The sequence below is a fragment of the Canis lupus genome, chromosome 27 (assembly GCF_048164855.1).
Source record: "Canis lupus baileyi chromosome 27, mCanLup2.hap1, whole genome shotgun sequence".
Taxonomy (NCBI): Eukaryota; Metazoa; Chordata; class Mammalia; order Carnivora; family Canidae; genus Canis; species Canis lupus.
In genome coordinates this window covers 28,313,740-28,336,357 of record NC_132864.1, presented here as the reverse complement: position 1 = coordinate 28,336,357, position 22,618 = coordinate 28,313,740, and the positions used below count along the sequence as shown (strand labels likewise).

General features: G+C 37.6%; 2 protein-coding genes across 4 annotated transcripts in view; both read left to right on the top strand.

Annotated features, from left to right (window-relative positions):
• Positions 1-22,618, top strand: part of TTC28 (tetratricopeptide repeat domain 28) — a 625,508-nt gene that overhangs the window by 245,657 nt on the left and 357,233 nt on the right. The window lies entirely within an intron of this gene.
• Positions 20,778-21,561, top strand: LOC140619830 (signal recognition particle 19 kDa protein-like; the record flags this gene model as incomplete). Its single annotated transcript, XM_072803765.1, has 1 exon — positions 20,778-21,561. A coding segment is annotated over one exon (438 nt), but the record flags the coding sequence as incomplete, so codon positions are not given.

The window sequence follows — 22,618 nt, the reverse complement described above, 5'->3', positions numbered from 1 at the left end:
TTTGGATGATAGAGCTTCCAACATGAAGATTGTTTTTTTCAGGCTGAGGATGAGTTGCTTACTAATTCAGAAGCTTTTGCTTTGCATTAAGCTCTCTATATGTATAATAAGGAAATGTTTCCAAGTGTAAAGTGGTGGTGGTGGTGGTGCTGCTGCTGCTGCTACTATGGTTACTACTATATACAACTAACTGACTAACTAACTAACTAACTAACTAACTAACTAATTAACTATATAGGGTTTTAGGGGATGAGTCCTGACGCTTTTTGAGATATTGAACAGAAAGACTTGAGCTGTGTAGATGGGCAAAGGGAAGAAGGCAGGTCATACCTGGCTTAGGAGACACAGCTTAAAGTAAATATTGGTTGATGATGATTATAGATCTGATACTAATTTGGACAAACCAGATGAGATCCATGTGAGATAACTGAATTTGGTCTGGGCATTAAATGATATGGAAACTTACTGAAATAGAAAGGTGAAGGCTTTAAAAATCAGGTTGCAGAATAGAATGCGGAATATAATGTTTTTTTTTTTTTTTCTGTGAAAACATGTGTATAAATATGTGTCCGTGGGCCATAGGGAAAGACATAATAGGCTATACATCAAGATATTAACAGTGCTATCTCTGAATGATGAAGGCATGAAATGTTTATTAAAAATTGTTTTTGTGGGACGCCTGGGTGGCTCAGTGGTTAATTGCCTGCCTTCTGCCCAGGACGTGATCCTGGAGTGGGATCAAATCCCACATCGGGCTCCCTGCATAGAGCCTGCTTCTCTCTCTGCCTGTGTCTCTGCCTCTCTCTCTCTCTGTGTCTCTCATGAATAAATAAATAAAAATCTTTAAATAAATAAAAATTGTTTTTGCTTGGGTGCCTGGTTGGCTCAGTTGGTTAAGCATCTGCCTTCAACTCAGGTCGTGATCCCATGGTCCTGGGATCAAGTCCCATGTCTGGCTCCCTGCTCAACAGGGAATCTACTTTTCCTTCTCTCTCTGCCTCTCTTCACTGCTTGTGCATGCGCTTTCTCTCTATTGCTCTTTCTCAAAAAAATATGTAAATAAAAATCTTTTAAAAAATCGTTAATGCTTATCAGCATTTTAAAATTTTCTATGGTGCACATGCTTCTATTCTTATCATAGAAGTCTGTTTTGAAAATTGACTATTGAAGAGGAATCTCCTTTTGGTTGTGGATGAGGATAGCTGTTGCTGTGGGACCAGATGAGGCAAGACTGGGGACTGAGGGCCTTGAAGGCTTAAGTAAGTGAAGACTTTGACAATACAAAACATCAAGGGTAAAAAACTTATCTTCTAAGTGATAGTATTTAAGATAAATTTATCAACTTTTGTGATTATGAGAAATTTACCTTCCTAATTATGTTTCAGAGTGATAATAAAATTAGTTTCTATTATAAGATTATATACAGATTATAGTGGAAAGAGCTCAGAAATGAGCTGGGTGGCTGGGGAAGCCAGCCTGGGATTTAAATTTTACAGAGACAATGCCGAGTTCATGGTATTAAGAGTTTGGCAGAAATCCCCAGGAGTTAAGAAATTTCAAACAAAGGCTGACAGGAGACAGTTGGCTGGAAAATGAAAAAGTCTGGTAGACTTGAAGTGCATCATATATTAGGATCATCAGCAATGCAATGAATTTTCATTGCCAAATCACTAAAGTTAGAAATTAAAAAAAAAAGAAGCAAAACAAAAACAACTGTTGGTTTCTTTAGTCCATGTTTAAGCTTAAAAAAATATTATTATTATTATTTTTTTTAATAATAAATTTATTTTTTATTGGTGTTCAATTTACCAACATACAGAATAACACCCAGTGCTCATCCCATTAAGTGCTCCCCTCAGTGCCCGTCACCCATTCACCCCCACCCCCTGCCCTCCTCCCCTTCCACCACCCCTAGTTTGTTTCCCAGAGTTAGGAGTCTTTATTATTATTATTATTATTTTTTTTGAGTCTTTATTATTTTTGAACCAGCTACTGCAGTCCTGTTTTTCTAAACTGAAGTAGGAAGAAGGATATAGAAATGATAAACTGTAAATTAGGAGAAGAAATGACAGCAAAACGCTGGAGATACTCAGTTGGGTAGGAAAGTCATGTTTGCCCTGAGAAAAGTATTATGAAGCTGCACCTATTTGGGAGATCGTTTCCAAAGGCAGTACCTAAAGTGAAAACTATTTAATAGCAAAATGACCTTGAAAAATCCCTTTAAAAATTCCATGCTTAAGGAGCACCTAGGTGTCTCAGTTGGTTAAACGTCTGCCTTCGTCACAGGTCATGATCCCAGGGTCCTGGGACTGAGCTTTGCTTTGGGCTACCTGTTCAGCAGGGAGCCTGGTTCTCCCTCTTCCCACCCCTTCATGCTCTTTCTCCCTATCTCTCTGTCTCACATAAATAAATACTTTAAAAAAATTTCATCTTAGAGATCAGTAATTTTAATACAGCAGATTTTTCCTCCAGTGTTAGAACAAAGCAACGTTTCTTTGGTTGAGCCCCAGATATCCTTGGCTTGCATTTATAGGCATGAGGTTTAGGGAAAAGTAATGCTTTATACATTAGAACTACCTACAGCATGGCAAACTGTTCATGCCATGAGAGGTTCATAGAAACTGAGGCTGTTGGGTGCCTGGTTAGCTCAGTCATTTGGGTATCAGACTATTGGTTTCAGCTCAGGTCATGATCTCATGGGTTGTGGAATTGAGCCAACATAGGGCTTGGAACTCAGCGGGGAGTCTGCTTGAAGGTTCTCTTCTTTGACCCTCCCATCCCTCAAATAAATAAATAAATCTTTTTTAAAAAAGTGAGGCTGACTGAAGGGGGAGCACATTCACAACTTTCATCCCTCATTTATATTTCTTGTTCCCACATCTTTCCTTTCCCCATCCCCTCACATTCATTCCTCTCTTTCTGCTTCCCTCTCTCCCATTCCTTTCTCCCATCCTCCCTTTCAGTCATCTTTCTCTCCTGGTCCCCTCTCTCTAGCTCTCTAGGGCACACAGGTGTGGCACTATAAGTACTTGGGCTTTTGGGTTCTTGTAATGATGATTTTAGGCACTTACTGAATCATCTTTGGTTTGAAATGGGGTGAGAATTGGTGTTCTAGCCTGACAAGGTTTATGCTATACCTTATATAACATTTATGTTTCTGGAGCCATTTAGTCCTGGGGCAACTAGTGTCATCCTGAAAATTGGGTCTGAACCAGGCTTTTAGGGCATCCAGTCTGGTCTAGGTACTTTAAAAATATTCAGGCTGTGTTCACAAACTCTGAGGATATGTAATAGTCTAACGATTAATTTTGAGGCTACCTGAGACTTGGGATATACCCAGGGATCTTGGACTGAAAGCCCTCTTGAGTATTAAAGGAGTCTTTTCCAAAATGAAATTCATGTGACCTGAATTTCTTTGTACAGTCTGAGACACTGTATTTTATAATAGAAAGAACACTGAATGGAAGATGAGAAATTTGGTTTTGTACTATGACTTACTCGCTGTGTTCTGAGGTCATTGTTTCTCAGCTTTTCATGTTCGTGACATATTTTCTAATAGAGTTTTGGTGACATAATTGAAAGGAAATAAGGCAAATAGCACTAAACACATCAGCAACAATTCGGCAGTTATAATCAGAGTATCACAGACTCTTGGAGCCTGTGAAAGCATCCTTGGTTGGTATATATTTATTTGGTCATTCTTTCAGCATTGTTTTTCTGCTAGAGCTGTTCACTGCCCTACTGAGCGTTCTCACATAATTATGATGCAATAGCGTTTGTGGTTTCATTAAATACACTCTTTGGCAGTGGCTTTTTGGTATGTTGCTCCTCTTGCCTCTTATTCATAGCATGTCTGTACTCTGAATTTGTGCTTTCATCTGTTAAGACAGTAGGCACTGTCTTACCTATCTCAGGACTGTTGTAAGGTTCAGTGAGCTATAAAGGATGCAAAAGTTTTATAAGACTTTTATGAGGTTATGAAGGGCTATAGAACTGTAGAGATTTTTGTTTGTTCTCTTGTCTCTTGCCTTACTAGGCAGATTATTGGAACCAGGAACTGGACATTTTTTCTTTACTTTGTTCCCAGTATGTGGCTCAATGTTTGGCACATGAAAGCTAGTCAATAAATATTCATTAAATTTAAATCTAAAATTATTTTTATTCTTTTTTTTTTAAGATTTTATTTATTTATTCATGAGAGAGAGAGATTGGCAGAGACAGAGGCAGAGGGAGAAGCAGGCTCTATGCAGGAAACCTGATGTGGGACTTGATCCCGGGACTCCAGGATCACACCCTGGGCCAAAGGCAGGTGCTAAACCAGTGAGCCACCCAGCGATCCCCTATTTTTATTCTTAATATTGGGTTGGTTTGCAGCACAGCCAAGCTCCTCTGTGCAAAGTGGAATGAATGAGTAATGCAGAGACCCAGCTGTGGGCTGGTAGATCTCTTCTTGTGCACAGAGGAGCAAGGTGAGTAAGTGGAGCATTTGGTGGGTTTGGATGTGAAGCAGGGACCAAAAGACCATCAGAGATTTAGGTGCCCTCTTTTTTGAAAAGCATTCCCCCTAAATGTAATCAGCTGAATTGTCGCATGGCTGCTGTATGCAAGTAGAGTACAGCATTTTGTTTAGTCTGGTTTGAAATGTTCTAAGTGGTTTTTATTATTATAGTATGTCTATTGGAGGCTCTTCCACAGCCTTATAGATTTCATTTTCTTTAATTGGGATGGGGAGGGAGAGAGAAGAGCATTTACTTGGCATTCTTGCCTTTTAGAGCTGTGGGTTATTGATTCAGTGGCCTAGAATAGTAATGCTTGGAAGTAAAGGTTCCCTTGGGAGCACCAATGTTAAAGGGCAAAGGGAAAATGATTAGAATTTAAATCTCCAGACTCCACTGAATTTGTGGCTTCATTAAAAAAGAGGGGGAGGAGGAAATGATCTGGGCCGGTGCTGTAGGCTTTGTTTAACACTTGCATCCACAAACTGATAACTCAGAATTATAGCCTTTACATGTTGAGCTATGTGGCCAACTGTGAACAGCCAGGCAGTGGACACTGATTTTACTGCCAGACAGCATTTTGAGCCATGCTTGTTTAGGGCCAATCAATTCTAGAAAAATATCTCTTCTTTTCTAAGGGAGAATGTAACTTTTGGCTTTGGCTTTTTTTTGAGTTAGTGAAATCTTTTCTGCCTGTTTGTGGAACATGTAATCACCAAATTACGCACAAACTTTGTTCTTTGATGTGTCACTTTTTAGAAATTCTATTTTCCCCAAATCAGGTTTTCTTTTTAGACTATTTATCTGATACTTTATATTGCTACTTTAAATAGTACATTCCCTAGCTTGTCTATTAGCAGAGGGGAACAATGAGAAATAATGGGAAGAACATTAGACTATAATGACAAACAGGTTCTGCTACGAAATTGCTGTGTGACCTTGGACAAACCACTTAACTTCTCTGAGCATCAATTTCTTTATGTTTAAAGTGGATGATTTGGATTAATGACTTATGGGTTTCCTTGAACTTGGAAATTTTGTCATTCAATTAAGTGTAGTCTAGTTAATCTTTCAACTTTCAGCTAGTCTGAAAAATAGTGTCTTTGTTAGGGGAGGTGGGAAATGTGGATGCTTTCCTTGTAGAGAGCCCCTGTAGTATTAGTGGTTAAGAGTGTGGGCTCTGGAGCTAGAAGATTTGGGATGGAATCCCTTGCTCTGCAATTTACTAGGAGATATTTGATCCTGGTTAGTTCTTTAATCTCTTTATTTCAGTTTCTTCATCTCTAAAATGGTGATATTAACAATGCCTACTTCCTAAGATTGGTAAAGGTAATACACTCATTACAGGCCTGTTATATAACATATGTAATGATTAATTGGTTGTTTTCCTAATGAATTTGCTTCCCAGTGATTCTACTTCAATAAATATTTAATGCAGCATATATTTTCTTAGCACATCCCAATAGATGGAAAAGGCTGCCAAAAGAGTTTGGAGTTGCAAGGAAATGTCATGTTGATGTTAGAAATATGGAATACTTTCTAAGAACACAGAGAGTTAACTAAGTACAATCACTGAATTAACATACATAGTTCAGTAAGTAACCTGCAGAAAATTCCTATCAATGATATTTTACTAGTGCTTCAATTTATTTTGAAACCTGCTTTAAAATCAGTTTTTTTCAAACTATAAAGAGAAGGATTGTGATACTCAACAATTAACAGACCTGTAATTCTAGCATTGTGACCTTAGACCAGTTACTTCCACACAGTAGGGATTAAATTTTCTCATGTGAAAATGAGGTGGCTGGAATATCTGATCTTTAAAGTACCTTCAGGTTGATCTTTTAGAATTTAGGACCTAATAGCATAGCTCAAGATTTTGGTTTTTGGTTTTTTGGTTTTTGGTTTTTGGTTTTTTTGGTCTGTATCAGCCATAGTTGTGAATATTTTTCAGATTCTAAGAAATATGAAATTTATCAGTGCCTTTCCTGATTTTGCCTGCTTTGATGAAAGATGAGCCACAGTTCATATCCAAATAGTGATTAGGCCTTGAGTACATGGTGTTTAAAAATGTTGCTTTTGTTTGAATATATTTTGTAATGTAAATAATTTGGTTGAGCAGCATATGTCAGTGATGACATAGCCCTACAAGGACATGGGGGTTGTTTACACAAGGTTTATATAAATACACAATAACAGTGGATATTCGGTTGTCTCTGTTTTTTAAAGGAAAATGTTTTCTGGCACTAGAACTGCCTCCCTGAAGAATAAAGGAGAAAGGAAGGAAGATTGATTTGCTTTATAAAAACATATGTATAGTAGATATTTGTGTGTGTTAAAAACAAATCTGTATCCATGAAACTATGCACATACATATCTCTAAATTGTCAGACCTGACTGGGGGTATCAGTCCAAGTTTTTGAACTGAAACTTAAGTCCCTGCCTGGGGACTGGAAATTAAAAATTAAAGTATGGAGGCTTTTGCTTAAAATGGTATGCTGGTTATTCATCTTGTTGACAATAAGTAGATCATTTACGCTGGTTCACTAGGAGTCATAGTTAACTGGTATAGCTCCAACATGTTTCTGACTATTCTGAGGAGGAGAGAGACAAAATATTGAGCAACCAGGGACAATATAATATCCTGAAGGCTACACTATTGAAATGCGGTGTGTTCTACATGCTATAGGTTTCATGAAAACAAAGCAAGAGACCACCCTCATTAAGGAGATTGGGCAGTAGCCCAAGCAGCTGTGAAAGTGAATAGAAAACAGTCCCTGTTTGTCTCGGCTTTTCCATTCATTATGTCCAGAAGTTTAGTGTCACCAAGCACTGAGGTCACATTGATTATTGAGGTATGAAAGTCATAGTGATATTGCTGCAGAGGAGATCTTTTTATAACAGTAAGTTGAATCTTGTATCAGCTAAAGTTGTTTTGGTAGTGATTTTGGTATGAGGAATAAAGACTGCACCAGGGAAGGGCTCCCCATATTGAGCTGAGTTTAGGAACCCCAGAATCTGGATTTTATATTTGAAATCATGGGAACAGTGGTAACATAAAATGTTTTTAGTTGTTTTCAAAATTAAATGTAATAAACTTTAAGTGTTATATCCAAGACACTGTGCTAGTGACTTTGGATAAAAAGGAATTTTACTATAATATATGTACAAAATTATACACTAAAATTATTAAGGCTTATGGGGAAAAAATGAGGAGAGGTGTAGACTACTCAAAATCTCTGCAACTTTGAATCATGGAACTAAAAAACTAATAGCTTTACAACCTAGGCAGGCAGCTCAGCATGGGTGGAAGATGCCATAGATATTAAAAATGTACTAAAAAAAGAATTTAAAAAATGCTGATTTACAGAAATGTGAGATAATGTATATAAATTTGGGGCCCTGAGCCAGTGGGTTTGCCACTGAGGTGGGCACAGATGGAAGTAAGAGTTGCCCTGAGATGAGAACTAGAAATTATCCCTCTTTTAGCCTTATGTACAGGCATTCACTTTTCATTTTTCTTAAAATAGAGCAAAGGGCCATGTCTGTGTAACAGCCTAGCTGAAGCCATTTTACTTTTCCTTCTGAAGGTTATAATTCTAGTCTACTCTTCCAGCTCTTCTTGCCTAACAGAAAAAATCACATATGAACTAATATGACTTCAGTATTCTATTGACGAGAACTAAGTGGTGCTTTAGAAACATATGTTGTTGCAGAACAGACTATAAAAGAGCAAGATATGCACTCTACCTACATGAAATTGATCTTCTAGTTGAGAATATGGAAGTAGAGTTAAATGATGAAAGGTTTAAAAATGACTCAAAAAATACTGCAAGAGGGATCCCTGGGTGGCGCAGCAGTTTGGCGCCTGCCTTTGGCCCAGGGCGCGATCCTGGAGACCTGGGATCTAATCCCACGTCGGGCTCCCAGTGCATGGAGTCTGCTTCTCCTCTGCCTATGTCTCTGCCTCTCTCTCTCTCTGTGTGACTATCATAAATAAAAATAAAAATTAAAAAAAAATACTGCAAGAAATAACAAAGTACAGTATGTGATTATCAAATGATTAATGTTATGGGTTACCACAGGGGAGAGGCATAGGGAGGTGGGTGAAATAGATGGAGGGGATTAACAACTACACCCATGATGGGTACTGAGTAAGATACAGAATTGTTCAATCACCTTATTTTACACCTGAAACCAATATAACAATGTTATATTGTAACTATACTGGAATTAAAAAACATAATAAAAAACAAATTAATGCTTCTCAGGAGCTATACAATATTTAAGATTCTGTAGCTATTAGATATTTAGTGTTTTTTTTTCTCCCTCATATTTCCTTCCTTTCACCATGAGGTGTTCTTTATTTTTCATTTGTTAAGGATTTATCTATTTGAAAGAGAGAGAGAAAGCAAACATGCATCTGCACAGTGGAGTGGGGGGGAGGGAAAGGAAGAGAATCTCCAGCAGACTCCCTGCTGAGTGCAAAGAGCAGCCCCTGCTCAATTCCAGAACTCTGAGATCATGACCTGAACTGAAATCGAGAGTCAGACAAGTCAGACACTTAACCAACTAAACCATCCAGGTGCCCCCACCCTAAGGCATAGTTTGAAAAGCTCTTAATGAAGAGTACTTTTAGAATCAGAGTCTAGAAAGAATATTTATGTCATCTGACTCAGTTACCCATTCAAAGATCTATATTTTAGGGATGGATCTTTAGCTTTCTCTTCTAGTGTTGAGTAACTTGTGATTGTTTAGTCAGTATATTCAATTCAACAGGTTTTCTGAACACCGAGTATTGCATAGCACTGCTAATTGCTGAATAAGATGTGGTCCCTGCCCATCAAGAGGGAGTGGGAAAAGAGGCATAAACAAAGTAATGTGAAAGTACAAAAGAAAGAGAGATAAATGCTAAGTGATAAAACTGCATGTCTTCTTGAAAAAAATGGAATTGGAGTGGAGTTTAGAAAGATTGCAAGATTTTGGCAGACATACTGGAAGAGAAAAGTACTTTTGGCAGAAGTGGAGCAAAGAATACTCATAGGAAAATGCTGAATGTGATCAGAAATAGTAGAGTTGTGGGTGGAGTAAAGTTTGTGTGGGGGCTCATCGATGGGGGTGTTTAGTAAAAGATAAAATTAGAAAAGTAGATTGGAGCCGAATTGTGAAAGTCTTTGGATACCAGACTCAAGAATTTGATTTATTCTATATGTAGTGGTAAACCAGTTAAAGTTTTGAGCTAGTGGATACATGATCAGAGTTCAGAAATGAAAGAAACCTGATAGTTGAGTGCCTACTCACTATTGCTAATATTATGTGCTTTATATTCTTATTTACTCCTTATAAGAGTCCTGAAAAGTAGGTATTTGTGTATGGTGGAATTATATGTGAACTCTTTGTACCTTTTGTTCATTCTTGCTGTGGACCTAAACATGTTTTAAAAAATAAGGTTTATAAAATTTTAAAGAGTAGGTTTTTTTCATGGCGCATCATGGAATGGTGATCCTAATATGTTAAAAAAAAAAGGCGGGGAGTTAGATGTGTCCATGTGCAATATGAACGTAAGTGCACAGAAGAGCCTGGGAAAGGGCAAGGTCAGTGGCTAACAGACGTTACTTCTGTGGCGGGAGGTGGAACTGGGGGTGGTGTTGCTGAGGAACTATCTCGTTACCTATATACTTATCTATTTGAATTTTTACTAAAATGTTTTCATGTGTTTACCTTTTTTAAACAATAAGGTTTTTTAAAAAAGTAGGTTTAATCTCTGTTTACAAGTGAGTAGACTGAAACCCTGAAATGATTTGTTCAAGGTCACATAGCTGGTAAGTGACTGCTCAAGGAAAGTCTATACTTGTCTCATTTTTGAAGTCTATCCTCTTTCCACTTAGGAAGTACATTAGAGAAGAGGTTGAATGCAGAAATGTAAACCTGTTGCAGAAGGTGGATGATGGGAAGCTGAATTAGCAGTGGTAATATAAATGGAGAGATATAAAGAAGTGTTATGGATGTAGACTTGAAAGAACTTAAGAGACTAATGGGATGAGGGTAATAAGGGAGGGGAAGTATTGAAGATTCCCGTTTAACCAAAAAAAATATCTTCATTTGGTCACCAAAAATTTAATGCACACTTATCACATACCTGAAACTGTTTTAGGCAATGAGGTTTCAGAATTGAACAAAATAAAGTCCGTGCTTTCGTGGAATTTATATTCTATATGGCAGAGATAGAAACAATACATACATATGTTGGGATGAACACAATTTTATCTTGGGTATAATAGAGAGGCATTTCTGAAGAAGTGGTGTATAAACACAGACCTGGAGGAAGTAAGGGAAAAAAGCCATGTGTTTCCTGGGGAAAAAAAAGACTAGTTCAGGCAGAGAGATCATCAAGGGCCCACAGGAGGAAATATGCTTGTTGTACTCACAGAATGGGAAGGAGAACAATTTGGCTGGACTGGAGAAACTGAGGGCAAAATGGTAGAAAAGGAGGTCAAAGAGGTTGTTGGGGAGAGGGCAGATCATGCAGGGTTTGAAGGCCATGGTAAGGACTTTGGATTTTACTGTAATGGAGAGACATCAGAGGGCTTTGAGCAAAGTAATGACATGGTCAGACTAATGCTCAAGAGACTCCTACCTGCTGTGTAGAGAATAGGCTATATGGTGCAAGGGTCAGATCCATTAGACCAATTGGGAGGCCTTTGTTTTAATGTAGGCAAGAGACAATGATGGCTTGGTCCAAGTTGGTGGCATTGGCTTGGTCCAAGTTGGTGGCATTGGAGTGATGGGAATTAGTTGAGTTCTGGATATATTTTTTTGAAGTAGGACTAATTAGAGTTGCTGACGAATTTTGTATGGGGTGTGAGAGAAAGAATGGAACCAAGTTATTTAGCCTGAGCTACTGGTAGAATGGAGTTGCTATTTATTGAGCAATAGGAAGAATGCAGACAAAAGAGGTTTTAGGTGAAGGGAGTTGGAATTCAAAGTTCAGCTTTGGATGCCTATTAGACACTAAGTGGAAATTTGAGTACACAACTGGAATTTAATGAATTTATAAATTTGAGAGTTGTAGATTATGACTGGTCAGTTACCCTGAAATTACCAACTGTAAATAGAGATTGGTGAGGGAATGTGGACAGTATGGGATTAACATTTAACTACTGTGGGCAAAGGAAAGTGTCTCAATGTCTTTGATTTTCAAAGAAAGTGCATAATAAAGCAAGAAACATAACAAATGTCTGAGAGCCAAATACTGGGAACTGGAATATTTAGAAAATAAGATCAGAAATCAGGAAGGGAAACCAAGAAAGAATGGCCAGAGCATGAGTGACTACAACTGTTCTTTCTGCCAGTCTCTTCCAACACACTTCCTAACTGGAAAGATGTAGACTTGAAAAGAATGGAGAGAGAATGGAGTTATTGAGGCCAAAAGAGAAAAATGTTTCAAGGGTAAGAAAGTGATAGGTTACATAAGGTAAGACTGAGAATTGATCAATGGATTTGACAGCAAAATGTCATTTGGTAACCTTGCTTAGAGAAGTTTTGTTGGGAAGGTTCAAGAAAATCAGAGATGAAGTAGTGACCAAGAATGGGTAACTTCCTGTATTTTGAAGCTCTGTTAGGAGGTGCACATACATTTATGATGATAATTCTTTCTGATGAATTTGCCCTTTTGTAATTAGGCAGTGTTTCTCTTTGTCTCTACTCTTTGTTTTGAAATCTACTTTGATATTAATATGACCATTTGCTGTAGCCACTTGAAGGATGATTTGGTCTAGTTTGGCTCTCATATTCATTTGACATTTAAGATTTTAAGTTGAAGGTATTTATTTGCACAGTGATATGGGTTTCGTGCAGTGTTGTGCATTCTAGCTCTCCTGTTTATTTCCTCACTTACTGGTGTTGGATAGCTGATGAACTTAGAAACAATTACCACAGGTCAGGTCCAGAGATATCCTGTCAAAGAATCAAATCTGATCTGTTATCTATACTTGGAAGATGACACAGGTGAAAATCATATTTTCTGTGCCTCATTTATGTCAGAAACAGCTTTGGGGTTGAGGGAGTACTCAGCTGATGATGTGGAGAAGCAGCTAGGAGCTCTTGCCAAATCTAATAGAGACTAATAAAATGCCTCGGTACAGTTGTCAAAATTGCTGCTATGATACTGTAGATTAGTATATTCACTTCTGTATCTTGAGGGAAAATGCAGAGAATTTACTTTAATTTGACATTTGGTTGGTTTGGATGATGGTTTGCTTTATTTCTTTTGATAGCTTGGATCATTCTAGTAGTCACGTTCCTTCATGACTATTGCACCTATCCCTTAATAAAGCTCATGTTGCTAGTTACAATAGAATAATTAAGTTCTATTGGGTCTGGGCTGCTTCTGTAATGCTTACCTTTTAGGAAATTTGAATTTGGATCTGGCTGTCTACTGCTGTCCATTTTATTCTTTAGACAAATCATGAAGAATAGGTACTCTCTCTTCCAGTGCCTCTGCCAATACACGTCAAATATGTCTTAGACTGCTGTGGAGATTGAAGGGATACTTAGTTTTTAATCTAATCTATTGAGGTATCAGAGAAATATGTTTTGAAATATAAATAGAACATAATTTTTAAGGAAAAAAATAGTCTTTAAATCTTGCAGTTTTCTTTGGCAGAGGAACAATATTAACATCTGGTTACCAAACTGTGGTACCCTTAAGAGAATTGGAGGTGGTCCAATTTCCAATAAAATATTGGATTAAGTGACTTCACTTGAGTTTTTATTATTTTTAAGTACATTTTTAAACCTCTGTTCTCCCTATAATTTGCAGTTTGCATTTACTTGCAAGCAGTGATTTTAGTTTACATGATGAATCACTCTCTATAGCAACATTTGTAGGATACCACAAGAAGTATCGTCAGAGTGAAAATGCCAGGTTACTAAAACACTGTAGACAGGAAGGCACCATTTACTAATAAGGCAGCTCCGTCCTTGAATCTTTGTGTTGGAAGGGAAGGAACTGATATCTTTGGGCACTGCTTGTACCAGGAGCTTTACATATTTTATCTCTTTTAGGTTTATATTAAGCCTTTAAAGTAGACTTATTCATTCCTCACAACAATCTGCTGAATCAAGAAGGACAGATATTATAATTTCTGTTGCACTAGTTTGCAATCTTAGAGAGAGGTTTGTGAGTTGCCTAAGACCACATAGCCAATCAGTGGTGGAGCTGGGACCAGACCCCAAATTCCTCATCCTTAGTTTATTCCTTCCACTGGATCTCCTGATACTTTTCTTTTCTTTCTTTTTTCATTTCTTTTCTTTTTTTTTTTTTGAGAATGTAATGGTTAAGAACTGTGAGAAACTTGAGTGGTTCATTTTTCTAGTTAGTTCAGCTTTCTCACCTAACTTTCTCTTTCAACAACTACAAATCTAGTACATGTATGTGCCTAATACCAAGATAAATACTGTCCCACCCTGTAGGAGTTCAGAATAGGATAGGTAAGGCAGGTGTGAAACAAATGCTAGCAGTGACATTTAACAGGTGTTGGTTTCTGAGGGCCCAGAGAAGTTGTAATTTATGTAAACTTTCCCAATGACATAGTGGAAAAGTTAGGCCTGGAGCACTCATCTGTAAAAATGGGGATAATAGCACATTCTTCTCAGGCTTGTTGTGAAGATTAAATGGATTATCAGATAACCCATGTATAGAGTATTTAGAACAGTACCTGGCACAGAGTAGCTGATCAATACATTAAGCTTCAGTTTCATGCTTTTTCTACTCCATAAAACTACCTCTCCAGATTGGTGTAGATGAGAAGGTGGAGAATTAAATAGGTCTATCTCATAGACAGAAACAGTAGAGGAAAAACATGCTTTTTCTTATGGAAATTTAACCAACAAATTATTACTCTTTAGCAGAAGGGACTGATTATAAGTAATTGGATTTCATACAGCATACAGAATTACACAAACCAGTCCTCTTAAGCATGTTCCTTATTCTTAGCTCCTCCTACATTTCTTATGTGCCTGGATCCCCACATTTGTTGGGTTAGTTTGGGGATTTGTTTTATTGCCACATGTGTCACAACTTTGGGAAGGAGGCATTTTTTATTTTGATATATGTAGATGATGATTTTTATGCTGTTCCAGCAGTATTCGATGATTTTATTCTCCTGAATACTCCTATTTAAGACAAACAGACAAAACAAAATTACTTCTCTTTCCTCCAAGTTAAACCTAAAATATGCTCACTTTGGACTTTATTCTCAGTGTATATTAACAGTGGAACTTTTAACTCTCCTCAGAGGTGGTATGCTAACAATGCTTTCTTCATTTTTAAAAAAACTTTGTATTATAGAATAATTTTAGACTTACAGAAAATTTGCAAAAATAGAACAGAGTTTTTATGTACTGCTCACATCGCTTTCTTTAATGTTAACATGTTGATTAAACAAAGTATAATTATCAAAACTAATAAGCGAACATAGGTACAATATTATTAACTAAATTACAGCCCATACAAATTTCTCCAGTTTTCATTAGTTTCATTAGTTTCACTAATGTCCTTGTTCTGCTCTAAGATACAATCTGGAATCTCACATTGCGCTTAACTGTCCTACCTCTCCATAGGCTGCCTCTACTATGTGGCTTGCCTTCCTTGTCTTTGTCAGTCTTTAACATTTTTTTGTAGTGCAGTTCTGCTAATGATGAATTTTTTCAGCTTAAAAAAATCTTTTTATTGTATTTATTTTTAACTGTGATAAAATAACACATAACACAGAATTTACCATTGTAACCATTTTTCAGAGTACTGAAACTGTGTACCCATTAAACAATAGCTCCCCATTCTTGCCAGTCACCATCCTACTTTCTGTTTCTATTAATATGACTACTCTAGGTATCTCATATCAGTGGAAACATACCATATTTTTCTTTTTGTGACAGGTTTATGTCACTTAGTAAAAATGTCTTCAAGGCTCATCTTTGTTGTAGCCTGTCCTGTGTGTGTGTATATCAGAGTTTCCTTTCTAAGGCAGAATAGTATACTATTGTATGTATGGATTTACCACATTTTGTTTGTCTGTTCATCTGTCAGTAGAAACTTGGGTTGCTTCTACCTTTTGGCTATTGTGAATAATGCTGCTGTGAACATTGGTGTACAAATATCTGTTCTGGTCCCTGCTTTCAGGGATTTGGGGGTATATACCCAGAAGTGAAATTGCTAGATCAAATGGTAATTCTATTTTTCATTTTCTGAGGAACTGCCATACTATTTTCCATGTTAGTTTTTATATGTCTGAAAATGTTTTTTTTTTTTTTTTTCTTTTCGGGTGGTGTTTAAAAGATATTTTCATGAAATCTAGAGATTTCTTTCAGAGATTTAAAGATGTTGCTCTGGGCACCTGGTGGCTCCATTGGTTAAGGGACTGCCTTCAACTCAGATCACGATCCTGGGGTCCTGGGATTGAGCCCCACCTCCCGCTTCCTGTTTCGTGTTTTCCATCTGACTCTGCCCCTTTTCCCATTCATGCTCTCTCATGCTTACTCTCTCTCTGTCTCAAGTAAATAAATAAAATCTTTATAAAAAATATTGTTCCACTTGTCTTTCTTGCATTGTTTGCAAGAACAAGTTTGCTGTCATTCTTTGTTCTTGTGTTAAATCTTTATTTTTTCTGGCTGCTTTTAAGATTTTTTCTTTATTAATATGTTTTAAAAATTGATCATGATGTGCCCCATAGTTTTTGTTAAATCGTTTTTTATTTTTAAAATAATAGTTTTTATTAAATCTGGAAAATTTTTGGTTTTATTTTCCCAAATGTTTTTCTGCCTTCTCTTTCCTTTTTTTTTTTTTTTTTTTTAAGATTTTATTTATTCATGAGAGACACAGAGAGAGGCAGAGACATAGGAAGAGGAAGAAACAGGCTCTGCCCCGGGACCCCCGATGTGGGACTCGATCCGGAAACTCCAGGATCATGACCTGAGCCGAGGCAGACGCTCAACCGCTGAGCCACGCAGGTGTCCCTCTCTCTTTCCTTTTGGAGATCTGATTGCACATACATTCAAGGCTGCTTGAAGTTGTTCGCAGCTCAGGAATGTTCTTTTTTTTTTTTTTTTTTAAGATTTATTTATTTATTTATTCATGATAGAGAGAGAGAGAGAGAGAGAGAGAGAGAGGCAGAGACACAGGCAGAGGGAGAAGCAGGCCCCATGCAGGGAGCCCGACGTGGGACTCGATCCAGGACTCCAGGATAACGTCCTGGGCCAAAGGCAGGCGCTAAACCGCTGAGCCACCCAGGGATCCCCACGGATGTTCTTTTGAAACATTGTGTCTTTTCGTTTTTGTTTTCAGTTGGTTTGTCTTCAAATTTACTTTTGTTTTTCCTTCATTTGTGTCTTTGTGTCTATTGTTTTTTTAAAGATTTTGTTTTATTTACACCCAATTTTTATTATTTATACCCAACATGGGGCTTGAACTTAGAACTCCGAGATCAAGAGTCACATGTTCTACTGACTGCGCCAGTCAGGCACCCCTGGTTTGTGTGTTTCAAAAATATCTTCCAGGTCTCTCCTCAACATGATCATGGTTTTTTCTAGTTTCTTGAACATGTGGAATATTGTTATAATAATTCTTTTAATGTTTTTGTCTACTGATCTCTTTCATTTCTGGTTTGGTTTCTATTGATTTATTCTTCTGCTTGTTAAGGGTTGTATTTTCCTGCTTATTGGCTTGCCTGATAATTTTTTTTAAAAAAGATTTTATTTATTTATTCATGGGAGACACATAGAGAGAGAGACAGGCATAGAAACAGGCAGAGGGAGAAGCAGCCTCCATGCAGGGAGCCTCACGTGGGACTCGATCCTGGGTCTCCAGGATCACACCCTGGGCTGAAGGTGGTGCTAAACTGCTGAGCTACCCGGGCTGCCCGCCTGATAAGTTTTGATCTGATGTCAGGCATGGTGAATTTTGCCTTGTTGGATGCTAGGTACTCTTGTACTTAAACAATATTAAGAATTTTGTTCTGAAGCTTTGTTGTTGTAAATTACTTGGAAATTGTTTGACCCTTTTGAGGCTTGCTTTTTAACGTTGAGTGGGACCAAGCAGCTGTTAATCCAGGCTAATTTTACTCCACCCTTAAGACAGTACCTTCATGTCCCATGAATTGTGAGGTGGGTTTTGTTTTGTTTTGTTTTGTCTTTCGCTCAGGCTAGTGAGAAGAATATTCCTGGTCTTCTGTTGAGCTCCAGAGAGAGGTTCCACCTGCTTCTTTCTGGTGGTTCTTTCCTCATCCTTGGATAATTTTCTCAAACTAATGTGCTAATCAATTTTGAAATGAAAATTTGGGATGGGAGGACCCTCCCTCTGAAGATCTCCACAGTTTTTTTCTCAGTGCCTCTCTCTCTTCTCCAGTATTCTGTGTGTGAATACTACACACCACAACCTTTTGAGTTCCTTACATGGTCTTCTCAGCTAAGGGGGACTGCTGGATTCTTTTTGGCTCCTGCTTTACAGAGTTGCAGCCGAAAACTCTCTATGCAGTAAGCTTGAGCAGTCATAGGGCTCACCTCTTCCTTTGTCCTCACTCAGGAATCACTGTCCTTTGCTGCCTCATGTCTAATGTCTGAAAAGTGTCATTTATTCTCTATTTCCTCCCAGTTTTTCAGTGAAGTAATTAGGTGGGTAAGTCTTGTCCCTATTATTCCATCTTGCCTAGAGACAGAATTTGAGCAAGTTATTTAATCTCCTTATGTTCTAGTGTACTCATCTATAAAATGAAGATGATATTTATGGATTTGTGAGGACTGAATAAGATAAATCACATAAAGCACTTACTATAGTTCCTGGCCCAAACTAAGTACTCAGTGAATGTTAGTTATTATTATTGGCACCAAAGTGGGGAGAGAATGGCTTGAACTAGTCTGGGAAACTAGGATCATGAGCCAGTCCTTTTTATTCTGACTCACTTTTAACTGACTCACAAATATTAAAAAGCAAGAACTATTAATGAAAGTGTTTTTCTCCCACTCTTTCCCCTACCCTCAACTCTTCCCACCCTCCCTCTCTTATTTATTTGTCTCTCTCTCTTTATCAGGCCTAAAACATCATTCTCAATACCCTAATCAATGTAGAAGGTAGTAGGGATCCCTGGGTGGCGCAGCGGTTTGGCGCCTGCCTTTGGCCCAGGGCGCGATCCTGGAGACCCGGGATCGAATCCCACATCGGGCTCCTGGTGCATGGAGCCTGCTTCTCCCTCTGCCTATGTCTCCGCCTCTCTCTCTCTCTCTGTGTGTGACTATCATAAAAAAAAAAAATAAATAAAAAAAATTAAAAAAAAATGTAGAAGGTAGTAACTTTGTCTGAAACCTTTCCCCCCGCAGAGTCAGAATAGTATAATGATCAGGAACACAGTCTATAGTGAGACGTGGATTGAAATCCTTGCTTCTCCTTTACTAATCTGTGGTAGGTATTCTGAGTGCTTAGTCCTCAGTTGCCTCATTTGTAAAATGAGGCAACACAACGTACTTCATGTGGCTGTTGCAACAATAAAATCAATGTGTATAAACCCTTTAGGACAGTGGCTGTCACACAGCTAGGACTTGGTAAATGGTAGCTATTAGCTTTACTAGTAGTAAAGTTCACGACAGAGATCTAAAATTGAAGTAAGCATATCCAACTCCAACTTTGTAGGCGGTTGTTTTCATTTAGCAGTTTTTTCTTTTTATTTTATGTCTTACCTAATATTTGAATATCACTTTATAGTTCACAGAATATATTTACATACATTATCTTGTTTGGTGTTTGAATCTCTATCTCTGTTTTCCATTGAGGAACCTGAGACCCAGAGAAGATAAGCAGTGAACTGAGGGCCAAACAGTTAGTATAAATGGCAGAGCCACAACTAGATCAGTGATTATGGAACTCCTGTTTGAATATTGTTTGCACTATCCATGTTGCTTCCTAGTGAAACATTTTACTTGTATCTAGAGTTGCATATTGTATCATCAACATTGGATGTTATATTCTTTCAGTGCAAGGATCCTGAAGAGTCTCACTGTTTTTATTTTGCTTAGTGGCCAGCACTCAATGTATAGATATTATTTACATGATATCTATGAAAAGAAAAAACATAATTTTTCTTTTACTGTTTACTTCCCCCAAATGAGTGATTTGAGAAATTAATACATATTTGTGTAGGATACTGTTAAATGGTAATTCTTTCTTCAAAATGTAGATGCAGGGGATCCCTGGGTGGCTCAGTGGTTTAGCGCACCTGCCTTTGGTCCAGGGCGCGATCCTGAAGTCCCGGGATCGAGTCCCACGTCAGGCTCCCTGCATGGAACCTGCTTCTCCCTCTGCCTGTGTCTCTGCCTCTCTATGTCTATTGTGAATAAATAAATAAAATCTTTAAAAAAATTATTAAAAAAACAACAAAATGTAGATGCATAACTAGAGTCTTGAGAGATTTTCATTTTGAAAGAAAATATATTCTATGTAGGTAAATGTATTGCATTTTCTTTTTAGGATAAAGCTTTTCTAGAATTACCTCAAATGGAACTGCTATTTGCCAATTTCATGGAAGTTACAGTAATTCCTGTAGTAGATTCCATTTATAGATCAAATGTCTATGACTAAATATAATTACTTACAGCTAAATCTGATCAAAGCAATAGGCTCAAAATAACTTATGTGGCATTTAAAGCAAAGAGGGGAGGCAGGATGTTTCAAATGATGGACATTTCTAATTGTTCCTTTTGAAAAATAGTCATTATTTTGAATGTCTGTGTTCCTCCATGTTTGCTTTCAGAAACAAAACAAAACAAAACAAAAACTACTTCCACTTTTATTTCATAGTTTTTGCCTATCCTAGAATATCCTTACAGGGAGAGAATTTCTTTGGGGCAGTTAATTACATGTTAATTATCATGGCCTATTTATGGTTTTGACTTCCTTCTCTATACTTCCCTAGTATTAGAATACTTGTATTCTTTTAAGGAGGCTATTTTGGCCAATCTTTGTTATTTTACCTATATTGTTTATAGATTTAGGCAGAAGATTGCTGTCATTTTCAGAAACTATTTGGTCAAATCCTCTTGTAAACTTAGTATAGTTATTTGGTGGTTATTTCCTTAGCTACTGGTTATATCCTTCATAATTATCTATAAGACAAGCTTTTTAAAAATATAAAAGAGATTAGATGATAAAGCTGCAGTCAGTGGTCCTTACTCTCATAATTAAAATATCTAGTGAGTGCAGATGTTAAACAGTGGTATATTTATTAGAAGATGTGATTGGGCCGGCCCGCCGCCGCGCGGTCCCCGGCCGAGCAGGACAGGTTCATCTGCATCTACCCCGCGTACCTGAACAACAAGAAGACCATCGCCGAGGGCCGGCGCATCCCCATCAGCAAGGCTGTTGAAAATCCTACAGCTACTGAGATTCAAGATGTGTGCTCAGCAGTTGGACTTAATGTATTCCTTGAGAAAAATAAAATGTACTCTAGAGAGTGGAATCGTGATGTTCAGTACAGGGGCAGAGTCCGGGTCCAACTCAAGCAGGAAGACGGCAGCCTCTGTCTCGTACAGTTCCCATCACGTAAGTCAGTAATGTTGTATGCAGCAGAAATGATACCTAAACTAAAAACAAGGACACAAAAAACAGGAGGTGGGGACCAAAGTCTTCAGCAAGGAGAGGGAAGTAAAAAAGGAAAAGGAAAGAAGAAGAAGTGACCGCGTATGGGAACCACATCTGGTACTACTGAGAGAGACCATGAACGAAGGCTTCTAATTTAAGAGAAACAGCTTTTTATTTGCATCATTTAACCGAACTATGGACATCTCTGCCTCTCAGCTTCAGCATCAGAGTTGACAGTGAAGTAAATTTGCATCAGAACTTTGCATCTAGCTCTTACGCAGTATAAAAGAAAATTTTGTTTGCTTTTCAACGCAGTTTTTGTGGAAGAGAGAAGCATACTTTTAAATGGACAGTGAACTCTACCATAAGTTACTTGAAATCCTGTATCTGTCCTGTGTGTAAACATGTTTTAGATAAATGAGTTTAAAGATTCGAAATACACATTTTCTTCAACGTCTAGTTAATGAAATAAAATTTGAAACTGAAAAAAAAAAAAAAAAAAAAAAAGAAGATGTGATTGGAATCTCTGGATTCCAGGGTTCTTCATCTTCTCTTCTGCAATGGAAGGATTCTGTCAATAGGCCTATAATGCCCTATGCTAAGTGTCACTATGTAAGTAAAGCAGCCTGAGCATTTGGGATTCTCTTGATTTGCTCATCTTTTACAAAACACTGGATGCTTATAAGCAATTAAACCTTTGTCTGCCATATGAAGGAAGGGGTTCATAAAGTATCTGAAGGAGTTAAAATAATCAAAGTCAGACTTTAAGGTGTTTTGTGTATATGTGTGTTTGGAGAAATAGGAAATATGAAATAGGAAATATGAACTTGCCTTATATTTTCATCTTTTTTGTATGTTGAACATCTAGCACAATACCTGGCATTTAGTAGGCACTTGATACATGTTATTTGAATAAATGAAAGAATCCAGTAAATGATGTAAGGTACTTCCAAATATAAAGTTATCTCTAGGAGTGGGCTCACCAATATCCAGTGTTCTCCTACTTTCTCTTTTACTTGCTCTTCATGCTAGTCTACCCTGCTCTTGTGGTATTCTTCATCCTTTTGCTGTAAATTAGAAGAAAAGAGAGATTCAGCTAAATGCAAGCTTCCCCTAGAAACATAGACTGTTTTGAAAGGGACTTAGCTCACCTACATTTTACTGATGGAAGTATTCCTGGGTTTCGAAATGGATCTGTTCTCCTGACTTCAGTGTTTGCTCCCATATAGTACAAATCTTGTTGCTTTTCCCACTTAGACATTTGCTAAGTAGGACATATTGGTAGGGGTGAGGGTTCAAAGAGGCTGATTGGAAGGGAGAAGGAAAAAGGAAGGAGGAGCAGAAGGAAAAGCTGACCATCAGCACCCAAGAGACCCCATCCTGCCTCTGTTAGGAATAGTTATTGTGTCTATCCAGTGTGTAGAACAAAGAGCATAATCTTGCAAAAATTAGATATCAGTGTCTTACACTTTCTTTCTTTAAAAAAAAAAAGTGATAA